The following is a 19,026-nucleotide window of genomic DNA, read 5'->3' on the forward strand; positions in this document are numbered from 1 at the left end:
ATTCTTGCTAAGCAAATCTCATGGCAGCACCTAGTTTACTGTCCAGATAAACAGAAATACTTAACCCACATCCATTATAAAAGTCAAAAAGAACTTTTGTTATATATTGTGACATTTACAAATTAATTGTCTTAAGTAGGGCAGCCCAAGAATATCATAAACCTGCTTTGAGAGCTTTAAAAGATTGCATTTATTTATCTACACGTGTGTGTAATTTCATGTGCATAGAGGTCAGCAGGTACATTCCAGAAGTTGGTTCTGTGTTGGCAGTGAGCTCCTTCATCAGCTGAGTCATCTTGCTCATCTTTTACAACCTTGGTTTCCAGAGATTCAAGGCCTCTTTCGCCTTGAATAAATCATCAGTGATTTTAAAGAGTTGTAAGTAATTCCCAAAGACATTATCTTTTATAACTTGGCATTATCCATGTGTATCTTTTTAGAGTTAACAGAAATTGTCCTCTCAGTTACAATTTTTAGCAATTGTTGAAGGGGTGAGATAAGTTTTGGAGAATGGCCAGCAAAACCAGGAAACAAATTAAAAACTGAAACCAAAAAACTATGTGCAAAGGGAGAGGGGAGAGAAGGGTGAAGTGCTGGTAGTGTTAGGGAGAAGTGTCTTCACTCCTTGTGGCCCGATGAAGGAAGTGATTGCCCCACCAGCCTGCATTATGGGGTGGCTGAATCCCAAGAGAGCATTTGCTTTTCTGTGTAAGCTATGACTGTGGGCCACTGGCCTTCAGCCTACTGCCTGACTCACCATTCGGAATATTTTTCCTATAAAATGAGGTTATGGCCTCAGAGTTTGGAACTTAGAGCTGTCCTTGCCCAGGCCACTTATTGGTAGTTCCCTTTTGTATTTGGGACATTAGAATTTACATTTCCTTATCTAGGTGGTTTTGTCAAGGTTATTTATAACCATTTATGACCAGCAAGTGAAAAAAACCAAACCAAAACACTAAGATAATTCTAACATCCTCAACGCAGCCTAGGGTAGCAGGATGAAAATCTGCTGTAGCTAGCTTAGTTTATCACCAGTTCTTGGAACATCTGAAAGTAACAGCATGTTAAAGTGGTAGCAATCGATACCTCTGGACTCTAAACGTCATCCTTTCTGACCGTTCCGGGTCATTTTAGCATTGTCCCATAATAGGAGAAAGTACTAAAGTAGGAACAAAAGGAAAGGAAAGAGGCATTAAACGTTACTTGATCCACTGGGGCAACTTTGTGTGCTGGGAAAGCAGCTGTGGTCCTGACGCTGTTTCCATGGCGAATGAGCGGTACTGGATTTGAATAGTCAGTTCCTTGAACTCAGCAGAGAGGACACAGGAGACACCCAGCCTAGCCGCAGTTTTACTGTGCAGTCAGGAAGACAGATGCACATGCGTGCTAAATCAAAGTCTCCACAGACCAGCCCTACCTTTATTTTGTTTGCTTCCTGACATCTTTTCTGTCCTGTTTTTTTTTTCTTATTTTAATTTTTAAAAAGTTGGCTTTGAAGCACTAAAATGATTTCACAACCCGTTAATTGGTTGTGAGCTGAAGTTTAAAACTGCGTGTCTAAATAGATTTTTTTGTGTGTGTGGGTATACATGTTTGAAGGCAAGAACCATGAAGTAATGTTTTCCTATCAGCCCTGTTAATAAGTATAATAAATAATGAGCCATAATAAAGCACGAACCATTTAGTTAATTAGAATATTTACCATAATACATGCTGTTGGGTTGCTTTCCTTATGAATAGTGCATTTTGTCTGCTAGGATGAAGTAATTGAGTGTTTCCAATCTGCCCAGACGGTGATCCTTACACTACTTCTTGTTGATGTTAAATGGTCTATTGAAATAGCATTTGGTCTGTGTGTCTTGGCTGGTAATGAGCACTGTTTTGTCATCACAGGGCTACCAGAGCAGCTGTTGACACCCAAAGAATGCCTGCTAAGTACCAGAAAAAAACAAATCATAGTTTTAACCCTTTTCTGTTTTGTATGATGCCAGATGGCAGCAAGTGAGATCATGTGGAAACGAAGGCTCTTCTACTTCTGGCTTTCATTCTCTGGTATTAAAGATACTATATATATATTTTTTTTTTCTCTTAGAGTTCATCCCACATTTGAAAACTAGTCTTCATTTAAAAACACAACAAGGAAAACTAACCAAAAAGAAGCTGAATTTCTTCCACTATCAGAAAATATTGAGTTAGCCTCGCCAGTTTTATTATTTCTTTTCCCCCATTCCTTTAAAAACATGGCTTTAAACAGAACCTTTTTCTTTGTGGTGTGAGATTGCACAGCAGTGTGGGGCTGTCTTTAACTTACAGGCTTGTGCCTCTCTGAAGAACACACCCTAATTGTCTCCTGAGCTGTGTTGTTTCATCAAGAGCATAAACAATTATGGCATAAAATATTATGTTTGGGATGAAGTCATGCGTCGTTCTTAATTGCTGAACTCTTATAATTTTAAAGGAGGGTGTGTTTAAGTCTACTCATTCACACCCTTGCTAACACAAGCAAAGGAGCCCACACATAGAGATGGGAAAAATATGAATCTGAAGGATTCTTATTTTCTACTAATGCATGGAATGTGCGGGATTAGGAATGCTAAAGTGGGAGTCATAATGACAGCTTTAGCCTTAGAAGTTACTGAGTACAAAGTGTTTCACAGAGGAGAAAGCTAAAATCAAGAGAGCTGGAAGCCTTCGTCCTGGAATTTGTCTCATTGCCCTATATATGATCTTTCTGGAGCACGCAGGGCATGCTTAAATGCCAGCAGCTTTTCATGCGATTAAAGTTGTGATTTTTAAAGGTCACTTAAAATGCCTCAGGCTGTGCTAGGCCTCTGCTTGCTCTTATGCTCTGCAGCCATCCTGCTCATAATGGTTGGCTTTCCTGGTCATCATATTTTTTTATCATTTTTTTTTGTAATTCTCTAATTCTTTGATGCTTCTCAGCTTTCAATGACTCTGATGTTTTTATATTACCCTTTCCTCCTAGAAAACATTCTTCTCACAGACTGCATAATACCAGTTGCTTAGCTCAGTGGTATTTAAAAAAAAAAAAGCAAAGTAATCCAGTGTGGACTATAGTTTATATCCTGAAAATATATAAATATGTTCTATAAAATGGGGACATTAATAATTTTCATATATCAATAGTTAATCTTCTATGTGATGGACCTAGCTTAAAGGTTGGCAATTCACTATGTTTCTTTTAAACAATGACATTTGTCACAAGTGAAATAGATTTCATTTCTTCTCCTGTGTTACCAAAACAAAGTGTTTAGAAGGGTTTGGGGATGTACTGGACTGGGACGCCAGGAAACAGCAACGGCAAATGGTCTAATGGTCAGCAAGTGCTTTGAATAATGACGAATTAACTCATTTATTCAGCATACATAATGTGACTTTATTGAGAAACATGGTCAACCTACAACCTAATGAGTGAGACCACAGATCTATGTAACAGCCCTCTATAAAGTAACTCCTCTCCGTTATATTTTTAAAATACAATTATTTATTTACTTGTTTATTTTTATGTATATGTGTGTATATGCGTATACCATGTGCATTCCTGGTGCCATAGAGGCCAGAAGAGGGTGTACAGTCTTCTCAGACAGCATTTACAGATGGTTGTGGGAACTGAGCCTAGATCCTCTGCAAGAGCAGCAAATGTTTAACCACTGAGCCATCTGTCTACCCCAGCACCTGCAAGCACACCTCAGGTGAACTACAAGAGTTCATTGAGAGTGTTTTTCAACTTTTTGTCCAACTTAATAATTTCCTCTTGGTCTTTCGTGTCTCTCTACTGCTTTATTAAGTTTTTAGGGTAAGTTTTGTGTGTCTCTGAACACAAGTACAAACACAATAGATGCCCAGTAAAGAAAATAAGTGGGTTTGACTAGATGGCCTCATTCAAGCTGATAACAGAAAAACTAACCAAACCAACCAACCAACCAAACAAACAAACAAAAAAACAAAACAAAACAAAAAATCACAACAACAAAGGCAAAACAATCGATCTAAAACTGCAAGAACTCCAGTTTCTTGATTCTCAAGCAACTCTGAAAATCGCACTTTTGGTTTTAATAAGAATTGGAGAAAAGCCCTCTAGGTATACAATGAATGATATTTTTGCCTGTTAGCAGAGATGCCAAGAGGTAGTTCTATCTCTGCCATCTATTGACCACTACTGATCTGTTTTCCATCTCTGTCACTTCTTCCCCTTTAGTTCCTGGTTGCTTTGCTATAGAGCAATGCATCTGGGACTCTAACAATGATTGGTTGCATCGGTATTCTGCTCCGTTGCATTGCTAGGTCACCTTTGATTTAATACACATGCAAGAGATTCGTTGTGCGTTCACCAGCACAAAGCTATTTTGAGTTGTTTCCAGTTTTTGGCAGTGATAGAGACCTAGGATTGCTGCATCGTATGGTCATAAGTATATGTCCAGCTTTATAAGAAACTACTGAGCTATTTTCTAGAGCAGTTGCGCCTTTTACAGTAGCTCCATTTGTGTACAGAGTTACAGTTATTCTGCAACCTGATCAGCATTTGTAATTGACTGCTGTTACTCTGCAGAGTTCTGATAGCTCTGTGGTATCATAGTGTAGGTTAACTTGCATTTTCTCAGGAATTAATGTTAAGTATCTTCTGGTGTGCACACTCACTATTTGTAGTCTTCTTTGGTAAAACATTTGTTCAAATATTTTGTCTATTTTAAAGCTGGGTTGGTTTCTCATCACTAATTTGGAGAACTTTTTTCATTTTTGTGTTTCTGTATGACCTTGGCAAAGCTTCGAGGAAGTAGGTGCTCACGTCCCTTTTTACTAATGAATCTTCCCAGTTGTTTCGTGTGTTTTAATATAGTAACAATGACAGTTCACTCCTGAAGTATTTTATGTAAAACTTACGAAAGGCATTAAAATGGAGGTTCTAACCCATAATAGTGATGATAAAATGAATTAGACGTCCTTTCTCTCTACTATGACATTTACAGATTTTCAAGGTTTCAACCTGGCATTTTCTCAAGCATGATTTGGGAGAAAGATCCTATACTTGGGATAGTCAAGGACCTAGATTAAAAAATGACTTTACAAGTTGGTAACTTTCCTCTTGGGTAATTAGCACTACTTTTAAGTGTCCTTAACAATGATTGTGGGAACTGTTCTAAGGAGACAGAGACTACAAGGAAACAAGTGTTTGCTCCTGTGTGCCAGGGAGCAAGGGATATACTTTGGTACTTGACTGTCAGGGAAGAGATTGGCCGGCATGGGGGCCTTTTGAACCATTGCCCAAAGCTGTTTGCAGGCATTAGAAGCATGTCTGTGTTGATATCTTGTAGGATCCTAGGAGTGCCGACTAAGACAGGCCGGAAGTCTATAGTGAAGCATCTGATTAAAATACCACCTGTGCAAATCTGGTTCCATCTGCATTGGGAAATCACGGTTCTTCATGGACATGTATTTGTTCATGTTTACAGATTGCAGAGGTGCTGGTTTTGCTATGTGAAGCGCTCTCTCTCTCTCTCTCTCTCTCTCTCTCTCTCTCTCCCTCTCTCTCTCTCTCCCTCTCTGTGTGTGTGTGTGTGTGTGTGTGTGTGTGTGTGTTTAGACACATGTGGAGGGCAAGAATCAACCTTGGGCTCTGCTCCTCAGGAGCCAGCAACTTTAGATTTTGAGGCAGGGTCTCTTGTTGACATAGAGCTCTCCATGTAATCTAGGTTTGCTGGCCAACAAGAGGATCATATGTATGCACAACCACACTCCACTTTTTAAAAATCAGTAGTCTTTTTATTGTTGTTGTTGGGTTTTTTTGGGTTAGTTTTGTATTGTTTTGTTTCGTCCAGACAGAATTTTATGTATCGTAGGCTGACTGTGAGCTCACTGTAGCCAAAGTTGTGCTCTGGTTCCCGATTCTCCCACCTGTACCTCTGAACTATTGTTTTGTAATTTTAAGGTGCTGGGGATCAAACCCAGGGCTTTGTGCATAGTAAGCAAGTACTCCACTAAGTGAGATGCATTCCTCACTCCACTGTAAATGTGGGTCATGGGGATTGAACCCAGAGGCCTCAGTACCTACTAAGTAAGCTATCTTTCTGCCCAATAATGCAATTTTTTAAAGTTAAGTTTAACTATATGTTGAAATTACACCTTATATAATTGCAAGTTAAGAACAGAGTGGGATGATAGATTTTAAAGTAAAAGCTAAGTGTGGACATGTTTGTTAGGGCAGCTTTCCCGGCTTGCCTGGTGTCAGCACAGATGCACACCGTGAGAGCTTTATACTGATCTAGGGAACGGACGGCAAGTCTTTCCTTTGTTATTTGTCTATTTAATTAATGACTGGTCTATTTGGTATTTAATAGCAAAAATATACTACAGGCTGTGTGTGTGTGTGGGGGGGCAGACAAAAAATGAATGTATATAAAACTTTAGTACTTAGAGACAAGATTGAAAGATATTTTTAGCAGGAGTACTTATTTTTGCAAATAAAATAGGCACCAAAAGATGAGCTTTCTTAGAATTATATGATAACTTTTAGAAAAATATTTAATGATACACACATAAATATGACAGTGGTTAGATGTGGATGTTGATAGTGTGGATAGTTTTATTTGTATTTTATTTTATTTTTAAAGAAATAACATAGGTTACTTTGCTAGGATAGTGTCAGAAAGGAAATTACACTCTTAGTTAATTTTAACTAGGAAACTGGTACAATGTGAATTTTTACTGCTTTTGGATGTTAGAAGCCTTCTTTTCAAATATTTACACCCAAGGCATTCTTTTTAAATAATTAAAATTGTTTATTATTTACATTGTGCATGTGTGTATGTGTGTGGTTGGCTCTCCCTCTCTCCCTTTATGTGGGTCCCAGGGATTGAACTCAGGCCACAGTCCTTACATGGCAGGTCCCATCAATAGCTGAAGCCATTTTACTAGTATATGAAAGATTTCTCAAAGTTGCTTTCAGTTTGGGGTTTTACTGTAGACATCTGTCATTTGGAAATTGGCCTACTAATTCTGGTTGATTACCTGAGACCCTGGAAACATGACTGTAAGACAAACTAGTTTATTATAATCAACATGTACTATTTGTATGAAAGGACACCATCAGCCAGCTTTGTTGTTATTGTTGTTATGTGTGTCTCCTCTCCCTGCCCCTCTGAGACACCACAACTAAAAACTGTGTTCCATAGATCCTGTATGTGGTTTAGTGACTTTTAGATTGCTGGGGAGTTTTCAGGTATAAAGTACGTGCCAGCAGGAGAACAGTTTCAAATCATGCAAATAGACTGTTCATTCAAATTTAGACAACACAGGTCTGTTTAAAGTTAAATAATGCTCAGGCCAAAGTTCCAGATCCTTTGAGGATACAGTAAGTGACAGAGGCCACCAACAAACAGCGTAAGTTCCCGGTGAAGCACTTCCAGAGATTTTAACAGGGGAGAAGTGGAAACAGAATTTCTACAGTGTAGATGCCTCAGCATTACTGGGCTTAATGGGAGGGGAAAGATGAGCGTCTAACCATGAGGAGATTTGTCAGTTTCAATTAAAACAATTGCACCCTTCAAAGAGTGATGTCGAAATCAGTGACTTGGCGTTTCAGTGTTCACGTGTGTTTTTTTTTTACTGAAATGTTGTGCTGTTGTATGTCTCGTCTCAGTGGTGAAGAGTGGGAAGCACTGTGCTTGTGTGGGTGGACAATGTAGCCTTGTGTTCTGTCTGTTATGAAAACAAAGATGTATAGAAAAGATTTTCCCTCCACCCTGCCAACCTAAGTTTTAGACTGTCTGCAGTGATTGCGCCAAACTGCTTGCAGTCACTTTAATCTTCTTTAAATAATTATTTTAGTTTATGTACACTGCATATGCAGACTGCCTGCATGCATGTCTGTGTCAGAGTGTTGGATCCCCTCACAGAAAGTTGTGAAATGCCATGTGGGTATTGGGAATTGAACTCTGGACCTTTGCAAAAGTAGCCAGTGCTCATAACTACTGAGCTATCTGTCTAACCCCTCCCCCATCCTAATCTTTTTGAGAGAGAATTTTGTCTTTGTCTCACTGAAATGTTTTCCTTTAAATATATAACTTTTTGTGCCGGGTGATAGTTGCACAATGCCTTTAATCCCAGAATTTAGGAGGCAGAGGCAGGCAAATCTCTGAATACCAGCCTGGTCTACAGAGTGAGTTCCAGATAGCCAGAGCTACATAAAGAAACCGTGTTTCGATCCACCTCCACCCCACATACATAATATAATATAATATAATATAATATACGTGCATATATATATTTCTGCCTCCATTTTAACAATGAAATACCCAGATGTCAAAAAGCTCGATAGCCTGCCAAAGGTTGCACAGCCCATACATACATACAGTGTGGGTGAGCCCCAGGCCCTTGTCCTTGGAAACCTGTGTATTTCTAACCAGTGACCTGACCCTGAGGGCTTCTGTTCTGTTGAAATTGCCCTTCGGTGATGTTTGTGACTACTGCTGACCTTGTATGTATGACTTTATTTTCTGTGTTTCATTTGTCTTTGGGTATGAATCTAGAATGGTGAATCACTGCGTTCTGTAACTGATGTGGCTGGCTGGTAGATTGAACTGCTCATGAAATTCAAAGACTGATTTGTGAGAGTGTCTTGTAGCTGAAGATTTCTTCTTTACATTCTTAAAATATTTATTTTGTTTGTTTATTTATTATTTTGTGTGTGGGGGTGTTTTCCCCACATATGTTTATGTGTATCACATACATGCCTGGTGCCTGTGGAGGCTGAAAGAGATATCTCCTGGAACTAGAGTTAAAAATGGTTGTAAATTACCATGTGGGTGCTGGGAATCAAATCCAGGTTCTCTGAAAGAGTTATCATTGCTCTTTAATCACTGATCCATCTCTTCAGCCCTAGCTGAAAATTTCTAAGCAGTTTTCTTTTACTTCAGTATTTTATGTGAGTTTCATATATTTGTAATTACTAGCTAGGGTTTCCATTTGTGAATTGTTACAGGATAACTCATCACCCAGCATGCCTTCTAACCTCTTATTTATGAAGTCTGTGCAACTTGGATTCTCTTGTGTGTGTTGGTGATGTCAGGTCTAGAATCTACTCTTAGTACTGTCTGTAGGTTGTTTATCGCCATTAGCTCTCATTATTTTAAATGGGCACCCACCCACCTTCTACTCTGTAACCACACGATTCTAGGGCTGCCCTGGAGATTGTATCGTGTAGTCCACCCCTTCCCCCTCTTCTTACTTTATTCCTAAATGTTTTATAACCATAGATCAGATAGTGTGAGGGAAAACATTTATAAAAGCTAGGCTTTTTGTGTAAAATCTATTACAAAATCAGAACTCTTCTTCCTGACCCGGGACTTAGAAACAAAACCTCCCTACATGTTTAACATACATTAGTTTGTAAATACAGAGTCTTGCTAATTGCAATTACAGCTCACAGCAAACTACCTGTTGTGTCCTGTTACTTTGAGTGGGAGGGGAAGGTGTGTGTGTGTGTGTGTGTGTGTGTGTGTGTGTCTGAGTGTCTATGTCTGTGTGAGTATGTATGTGTGTATATAAGTGTGTGTTTATGTTTCTGTGTGTATGTGTGTGCCTGTGTAAGTATGTGTGTGTGTGTGTCTGTGTGTGAGTGCATGTTTTACAAAATGCTGAATGTAGACAAGATTGTTGGAATAAATGTTTTCTAATTATATTACATTCCCCACCTTTGATGTGAAATTAATTAGTTCACTGCAGACCTTTTCTGATGAAGCAATTCATCGGTTTTTCTGATACTGTGGTCCTTAAGTGAGCCTTGCTTATTTTCAACAACAACGAAAGTGCTCCTGCATGATAAACAAATTTAGAGCAACAGGTGAAAGAAACAGTATGATGTCAGGCTAGGAAGCTACACAAACCAGTTAGCAAACTGCTTCATTTTGAGAGAAGCCCAGGGTCAACTGTTTGGGTGTCAGGTGTCAGTTCTCTGTTCCCTATTTTGATGGTATTTCACCAGTCTTTTGACAAGTGATTGTTTTTTAAAATTTAACTTTATTGTGTGTGTGTATAGGTCTTTTGCCTACATATATTTCTATTCACCATTTGCCTGGTGCCTGCAGAGTCTGAAGAGGGCACTGGATCCCTTAGAACTGGAGTTACAGAGGGTTAGAAACGGCCACGCGGGTGCTGGGAACTAAACTGGGATCATCTGAAAGATGCAAGTGTCGTTGCTCACTGAGTTATTTCTCTGGCTCTTTGCCAAAGTCTTTATGGGAAAGGGGTCCTTCCGTTTCCTCACTGATGACTGCGGCCTTAGGTAGTATTGGGAGCTGGGTTTAAAAATAATACTTCCTGGAGAAAGATACAATGTCTTCTAAGTTATCTCTAGTAGGATTTGTGTCATTTTTCAGTGATAGAAAAAAGTTTGGAATATTTGTGAGTCTAGTAATAATCCACTTAAAGGGAAATTTCAAGCTATGAGAAATTATGTGAGCGTTGACTCCTCAGCTGGTGAATTATTTATAGTCCTTTTTCTATTCAGTTGTCTGGCAGAAGTATATGACGTAAGATGTGTTGATGGTTATGCCAAGATCTCCAGGTCCATTATCTCCCACTCCCCCCATTTCTTTTGATGCTGACAAGTGAACCTGGGGCCTTACATATGCTAAACATTCTCTGTCACTTAGGTTCCCCATCTACCCCCTTTCCCTAATTTTTAACCTTGGTATTATTCAGTCTTTGGTTTCTATCTTGATTAGCAGTGAGAAGAGTTATAGGAATTATGCACTACATAGGAAGACATAGGAAGTACACATTTTTCTCCTCTTGTTAGCCTTGAGGAAGTCATTTTGGCCCACAGTGAGCCTTGGTTGCCAGATGAGCAAAGGTTGATTGTTGGTGCAATTTTATACTGAGAACGTATGCTCCCTTCTGCAGCTTCTGTTCCTGCTGGTTTTGGTCCTACTGCGGTTTCTGTCATTCCCAGTCCAGCATGGCTCCCACCTGCTTTGGGAAAGGCTAGGAAGAAAGGGACACAATCCCAGTTTCTAAATCTTAGCAAGAGGAAAGGTGGGGCGGAGTGACCCCAGTACTGAGGAACTGAAGGTGTCTTACCTTGAAAAGGAGTTTGTGAATTGATGTCAGTTATACCTTATTTTATACCTGATTTTTCCCCCTAATGCCTCTTGCTGACAATCCTTATAATCCAGCAACGGAAGTGCTTCATGCTTAAACTTTATGGTGATTTTGGCATTAGAGGGCTCATCCACTGCACTTACCTCCAGATAAGGGGCAGCGAGGCTGAAGGAGTTGCTCAGTGGCTCAGAGCACGCCAGGACTTTCCCTCCGAAAGCTGTTCCTGTCTTTTACAGTGTTGATATCAAGTGGCGGATGGAAGAGAAAGTCAACTCAAAGGCAGCTGCCAGGGACGAGGGGGATGATTAATAAAGTACGTTTGAACTGTTTGAACTAGTTAATTGTTGAGTTACACCGCTGAGTGAGTTCCCTCCTTTCTAAGCTGACTACATACCTATCATGTATGCACTTGTCTCTCGCCTGCATCTGTTCACAGGCTCCAAATGAAACCCACTGACAGTTCTCACCTGGAGGACGTTTTGTAGTTCTTAAAGAAAGCCCGGTTGGCTGGAGCTAGGACTTGTTTTTATTGTCCTTGATTGTAATTCAGAGGCCATTTTCATCTGCAGAGCTATTTGACCTAGTCCCGGAGTGTGTGCTTGCTTATTTTGGTCATGCATAGGGCTTTGACTGCCCCCTGCTATCCAAGGACATTGGGAACCAACACTAGCTTACTTCTTCTGGTAGATTGAAATATGTTTTTCCTGCTGATACCTAAAAGGGGGAAATTCCAGGATTGCAGTGTGTTTCTAAATTGTGGGACATAATTCATAGTGAAAGAGTTAACTTTTCCTAAGCATTGATTCTAAAACCAGATTAGGGCTGTTCCCTTGTCCTCCGTATTCACTTATTTCTAACTTCTGTACAAAATATCAGCATGTAATTTGTTTTCTATTGGCTTAAACCATTTGATGACCACTACTTAGTTAATGATGTTCCTACCTTCTTGTTTTGCAGGGATATCAGTATGAACAATATCACTCAGTTACCAGAAGATGCATTTAAGAATTTTCCTTTTCTAGAGGAGCTGTAAGTACTACTTTGAGCAATGTGCACTAATGTGTTTTCTACTCCTTCATCCTGGAAGCTCTGTCTATGGAGAGAACCTAGTGATCCTTGTCTGAGACCTCCTGATAGCTTAGTCCAAGTGACTTTGTGCGGAGGAACCGTGCTTGGGGGTTGGGGAGAACAAACTTGTTTTTTTAAGCAGTATAATTACTAAAGTTATTTTTGAAAGCCAGAACTAAAAACTGCTACTTCCATAAGACATTTTCCCCCCTGCAATTATTATAACCATGATTGCTGCAGTGACACAAGTTAATTACAGTGCGATCTTCAGATAACGTGGCTCCTGCATAATTACCATTGTTGCCGAAGCAGTTGCTGTATGGGTAACAGAACAGGAGAAATAACACAAGGTGTTTCAGGGCCGGGAAGCAACAGACCTCTTGGACAGTAACTGGACAGCAGCAGGAAGCTGATAACCGATCCCCTTGGCGGTTCACATTGGACTTGGTGGGGGAGGGGTAAGAGTGTCTGACAGAAGCCTGCTATGCCCCCTACAGCAACTTTTTAAAGAATGTTTCTCTATTTGTCACTTGCATTATGAAAACAAAATTTTTGTGTTTTTCATCTTTCCTTTCTTTAGTTGTGCTTTCCATATGCTTTTAATGTCCATAATGAAAAGAGTGCACACCTTTAGGTTTAGGTTTGTTTTGTTTTGTTTTGTTTTGCTTTGTTTTTTTTTGTTTTTGTTTCTTTGGTTTTTGTTTTCTTTTTTTCTTTTTTTGAGACAGGGTTTCTCTGTATAGCCCTGGATGGCACCTTTAGTTTTTAAAAGAATTGAAAACTATGAATTTTATCTTTGGAATCCTGGTGAACAGTAAAATTAGATTTGAATCAGTTAATATAAGCCCCACTTCATGGATTGTGTATTCTGTGGTTGTAGAAAGGTTCTAGTTTGATACTAAGGGCATAAAAAAGACACAGGCCTGAAGGAATCTAAATTCATGTTATAGATCATGTCCTAGTCTCTGTCTGTTGAATATGAGAGCCAAGTCAGTGAAGCTGCCTCTTCTAGCTCAGCCCCTCTTTCCCAATGTACAGTAGGAGTCAAGTTAGGCCCAGATTGTATTTCTAGCTCATTGAAATAGCTATTTAAAGACTTAATAAAACGGAAGAGAATTTCTTTCTTCCCACACTACTTAGTTGAGCCTAATGCTTCTACAGCAAAAAAATTGGACAGAGATTATTTGTCACAAGTTTAAGAACTGCGTCGAATTACTTAGACTCTTGGAGCCTTTGGCTATAAGGTGTGGTTAATAATAATTCCTCATTTGTACTATTCTGGAGCATACAAAATAAATCTTAAATATTTAGTATGGTTTTTTGATTCAGAATGTTATATAAATACTAGCTGGTATTTTATTTTTAAAGTGCACAAGGCAAAATTATGTTTGGGTGAAAGGATTTTAGGGTATGATGTATTTTATTTATGCCTTTTATATAATGCATATTAATTGTTTTTCAGTAATGTTGCTTTAGATAGTTGCAGTTGAAATCTCTATTTTCACCACTATAATCAATCGTTAAGGTACTTTTCTGCTTCCATTTTTTCCCACATCTAGTTTTAGACTTCAGGATTAGTATTTCTTTACAGAAGTAATTATGTAATGAAAGGACATTAGCAAGTGGTTGGTTAGCCATTGTGTAGCTACTATGGGATGTATGATGTACCAGACAGGAAATGGAGACGCTTCCTGAACTCTGGAGGGGACCCCTGTGTGCAGACCACCTTTGTTGATCTACCTGCAATTACCAGTTACACTGTTAGGGATTTTGTGGTGGGAACCTGGCTAATCTCTGCTTTGTGAAATTTCACCTCTTGGATTTCTTAAAATCTCAAATGACCAAGCAGTTGTGAACCTCATGAGCTCTATCAACTGAAAGTTTTAATTGGAACTAAATTGAGTTTGATTGCTAGTTCTTTGTAGCTAGGTCATGTTCTCTCTCTATTCTACTATCTCAGTAATAAAGCTTATCAAATTAAGCTGCTATGCCCACTCTGAATGCTGGATAGGATTTAAAAAATAATCAGTTAGGAGAGCTGCAAGTTATTTATTTCAGAACAGTCTTTAATATTCTAGCAATAGTTTAGGCATTCAAGAGAGTTCATTTTCCAGGTTAATATGAACGTTAAAAAGCTTCATCTTTGCCTTTTAAAACAATGTAGTTGATTTTAACATTCCTGAGTATGAGGCCTTGACTATTGTAATGTTTCATAACCATCATAACCATGTGTTCAAAAGTCATCTGGAAATGATTTCAGAGTGATTGTAAAGCTGAGCACCCTAAGTAGAAATGAGTGACTTGCCTGGAGTTTTCTCCACGTTGGTTAACGAGGCCTTCTTTATAACACATGACTGAGCTTGGCCAAATCTCACGTAGGGATTTGGACTGCTTAGAGTATGGGGTAGACTCACTTCCCAACAGTATATAAAAACTGTTCTTACATAGTTAGACATTCGTTTATTCTGGCAGCAAACACCGAGTCCTGTTGCTCACCATTTCTTGTGGTGCTCGGTAGGGACACAGATACAGCCTAGTTCTGTGCGGAGCTGACCTGTTGGTTGATATCATACCAACTAGAAGCAGGTGGCCATTTAAATTTAGATAAGAATGAAAGTCAAAAATTCAGCTCCTTAGCTGAACAAGCCACATTTCCTACAGCTCATTTCTATTTTGTAGTGCTGGTGACAGAACCCAAGGCTTTATACATACTCTACAGATGCTCTGCACAGAAGCACATTGCCAGCCCTGAGCTACCACCTTTTAGTGTCAGTAGCTACCTATGCTTAGAAGTACCATATAAGCAGACACAAATAATTTCCATCATTCCAGGAAACTGCTGAATAACAGTTGTTTTAATCTTCAGAGGGAGATTACAGTTTGCACTGAAGTATATATAGGGTGAGTAGAAGCCAAAAGCTAGATTTGAGATGTAGACTGTGGGAAGCTTTTGTGATTCCTAGAATAATTTCTGCTGAGTTTTGTAGGGTATAGGAGTTGAGTGGATGAAGTCAGGTAGTAAGGGTACCCAGTGAGAACATCATAGGATATGGAATGGCCTGGAAGGAGAAATTTCTGGAGAATTGGAATATGTGGAGTGAATTGTTATGCAAGGCCTGGATAGTGATTCTAAAGACATTTCTCTGATGATTCTGGATAGTGAAGTTTTTGAGCCAAGTCCTGCAGGGGAGTTAAGTGATTCCTGAGGGAGTTTGGTTTGATAGATTTATAAGGAGGCTAGAATTATTACATGCTAATTACTAAGACTAGAGACACTGGCAACCAATCTGCTTGGGACCCAAAGAATTCAGTCCTTTAAAGATACAATGGTTAATATCATACATATAAAGCCTTTCATTGTACATAAGTTCTTTCTCATACCTACAAGAAAGTTAGTTCTATGAAGGCAGGACCTGGACTGAAAGGGTTTTGGGTCTTGCTCAAGTTCATAAATCTGCTGTTCTGTTGTTCTGGGTCCTGACAGGTCCTGAATGTCCTGGCCTTCAAAGCCCCGTTCCTTCTGAATTCTGAGGAATGTGGACTTAGTCCTAAAGGAATTCCATCCAACCTTTTCTATGGGTGTTAGACATATTAGATATTGTTGCTAGTTATTTTCACATTTAATCTACTTTTCAAAGCTTTATAACTCATAAAGATTGTTACTCAGTAATATTCTCCCATAGATTCTGGCACTAAAGTCAGTACATGCCAGGTTCTCAGGTCTTAGGACAGTCTCTTAATTTTTGTATCTCACCTTCCTAGTCTTTAAAATGAGAATCCTCACAGGACTACTAGAAAAGGAATATTGGATAACATTTAAAAAAAATATGTCCATGTGAGGTAGAGAAATTTCAGTAGTCACTCTAAACATGGCTGACTTTCTGTTGAAATATTTGGAGACGAGGTAGTTTTGCATGGAGGAAGGAGTCAGAGTAGGCTAGTGTGTCTGTTAGCAATATCCTAACTAAAGCTGGGATTCTGGGAAAGCATTCGTACAGCAGTGTCAGGATCTATTGCCTGATCCTATCTTTAGAGCCTCAAATGCTCTGGTTCTCTTGGACGTGTCAGGGCAGTGGTAGCCCTTTGCGGAATGGTTGCGAGAATGGCTTAGTTAGAAACAGCAGGAAGAATAAATACCAGCTACTTTTCCACAGGCTGTCTCTGAAAAGTTCCTGTAGATATTACAGGGATGTAGTATCAGCCGTTGAAGCTACTGCCAATGTTGGCATTCAGTCAGTTATGACCGAATACACTCTATGACTAAGATAGTTCTATCATTTCCAAACACGTTGACTCTTACGGCTTCATGATACTAGAGTGAAGGCTAGGATTCTTCATACCAGTTCACTGTTACTTGTTTTGTTTAATCTGTTCAGAACTAAATGGAGCCACTTCTTTATAAAAGGGGTATGCAAACAATTCCAACAGGCATGGGTAATCAAATGCAGAGTATTTGACCACAGCAAAAATCTCCCCTTTTTGAAGCCTTCATGCTCTCATCCGTAATCCTCAAACATATGTTCTGTTTCCTCTTAGGTGTCGTGCAGGCACTGGTTAAGGTTTGAACATATTGCCACCATTATTCTGATTCTACCCGGCAGAAATTGCCTTTTACCAAGCATGAAAACTTTAGTTATTTCTATAAATGGGTTCAGGCTGAAACTATGAAAAAATAGCGAGACATTTCAGATGAGTTCTTGTTAATCTCAGTGTGTACTTCCCAGGTGGACATAATAGTTGGCCGTTTTTCTCTTCTGCTGCTGTACTTAGAAGGACTGACCTTGGCTTCGGAATCACATGGGACTCACTTCACATCTACTTCCTTGATGAAACCTTCCAGATTCATCATGAGCTCTGCTGGACATCTCAGATAGAGCCAAGCCTTCCCTCAGTCTCCTGGTGATAGACTCGCTTGCTTGGTGGTGCTCCCTTGTTCTCCTTGCACTTCTTGAGTAAGAGGACTGTTCATAAAGATCACCAACCTAGCAGTTGTGTAGTGAGCACAGGAAGCCTCGTTACCTGTGTGATCCTTACCTTTTCTAGAATGGATGGTTTGGAGAACTCTAAGGTTAGAAAGTAATGCAGAAAGAAGAGAAATGGAAAGGGAGCCTGCACTAACTGTAACCTAAGAGTTATGGACTAGGCCCTTCTAGAATGTTCTTCTCTTTGTTTTGTTTCAACGCATCTAATTCTTCGAGAAGGGAAAGTTTATTCTCACAGAAGGACCTTGCCCAGCTGAATTCATTAGTAGTTGGGTCTGCTCTCAGTCATAGGACTGGCTATGTCTCCTGTACAAGTGGGAAAGCCAAGGAAAGAAAGGCTTATTACTACATCATTTGTTAATTCAATAAGCCTTTGTCAACTAAATAAGACTGTGTTTGGTGCTGAATTAAATGAGATTCTTGACTTCAAGGGAAAAGAATAGTGTACTCCAGCTATGAGAGTTCAAAGGAAAAGGGAAATTACTTCTAGCAAGAAAGATTAAAGAAGAGCTCTTCAAAGAGCTGGCATTTCTAGGGAGCCTTGAGGGATGGTAGGAGTTATTTATGAGGAGATATGTAAAGACACTGAAGCAGGGAAAGGGAGACAGACTGAGATGGGTAGCGAACATGCTAGGTGAGGTAGTGCTGAATTACTGAAAGCACCCTTAGAAAAGCAACCTAGAAAGGCATTTGGAGCCAGACTCCGGGCCTTTCTAGGTAGACAAAGGTCATGAGTGACTGTTGAAGTTTTTTGTTTGTTTGTTTGTTTTTGAGCCAGGGACTAGTTTATATTATATCAAGAAGAAAGATTTTTCTGTCAATGTAATCTCATAGCAGAGAGCTTAGAATTGAGAGGTTAGAGAGATAACGGTTAGCCAATGGAGCTAGCTGTTAAAAGAGTCATCAAAATCTAGGTTTAGCATGGTGATGTATGCCTTTAGTCCCAGCATGGAGAACACAGAGGCAGGCAGATCTCTGTGAATCCGCAACCAACTTGGTCAACATCGTAAGATCTAGGCCAGCCTGGGCTTCACAGAGATCCTGTCTAAAAAATGAGTTGTTGCGAGTGTCTGTGTCTGTGTGTAAATCTGAATTAGGGCAAATGAGGGGCAAAATCAAATAAAAGGGATATTAAGGTAACATCAGTAGTGCTTAATTTTAATATTTCCACGAGTTGTTAAAATTAGAGACATGAAAAGAAATTGTTCTAGAAGAGAAAGTATCAAATTTAATTTCAAATAAACATGTTGAGTTCCACAGGATGTAGACTGGGACATATGTGAATGGAATGCAGAATAGAGATTGCTGGGTGAGAATCATTTATGTGATGATTATTGGAAACTTGAGATTGTAAAAGATTGCTAAGGGATAGAGGGCAGAAAAAAAGGGAAGAGGGCTAAGGACAACTCCTTGGGAAACACTTGAATCAAGGTGTGGGAAGAAGGCAAGTGCCAGCTGAGAACTGGGGCAGAACTCTTCCCCAGGAGCTGTGGAAGAAGAGGTTTCTACAATGAAACAAAGGGATCAACTTTGGCGTGCTCGAGAGAGATGCCCAGAGCCAGACACTGGAAATGATCTCCGTGATTTTAAGTAGCTTTCTGGTTGTTTCAGCAGAGCAGTGACTGTGGCGTTTGGGAAAAGGAGTTAAGGAACAGGAATTTGGGGATGTTAGCAGATAGCTTCTGGGCTCTGGAGAGCGAGCAAAGCTTGTAACATGGCCTGCATGGTACAGGAGTCCACCAGGTTCCAGACACAGCACCACTGAGGCGTGGTAGAGAGTGGCTCCTTGGAAAACAGGAATGCCTGAAGGCGGAGTTGCTTCAGCTGCCACTGGATCTTGAGGTTTAAGGTACAAGAA

At 39.6% G+C, this 19,026-nt stretch overlaps 1 protein-coding gene across 1 annotated transcript in view; it reads left to right on the forward strand.

The window, feature by feature from the left end:
- The window catches only part of Lgr4 (leucine-rich repeat-containing G protein-coupled receptor 4), a 96,611-nt gene that overhangs the window by 40,970 nt on the left and 36,615 nt on the right, over nt 1–19,026 (forward strand). Inside the window, exon 2 of the mRNA NM_172671.2 lies at nt 12,076–12,147. Coding sequence (NP_766259.2) covers nt 12,076–12,147 — 72 coding nt within the window. The remainder of the gene's footprint in view (nt 1–12,075; nt 12,148–19,026) is intronic.

Source organism: Mus musculus, chromosome 2, assembly GCF_000001635.26.
Source record: "Mus musculus strain C57BL/6J chromosome 2, GRCm38.p6 C57BL/6J".
NCBI lineage: Eukaryota > Metazoa > Chordata > Mammalia > Rodentia > Muridae > Mus > Mus musculus.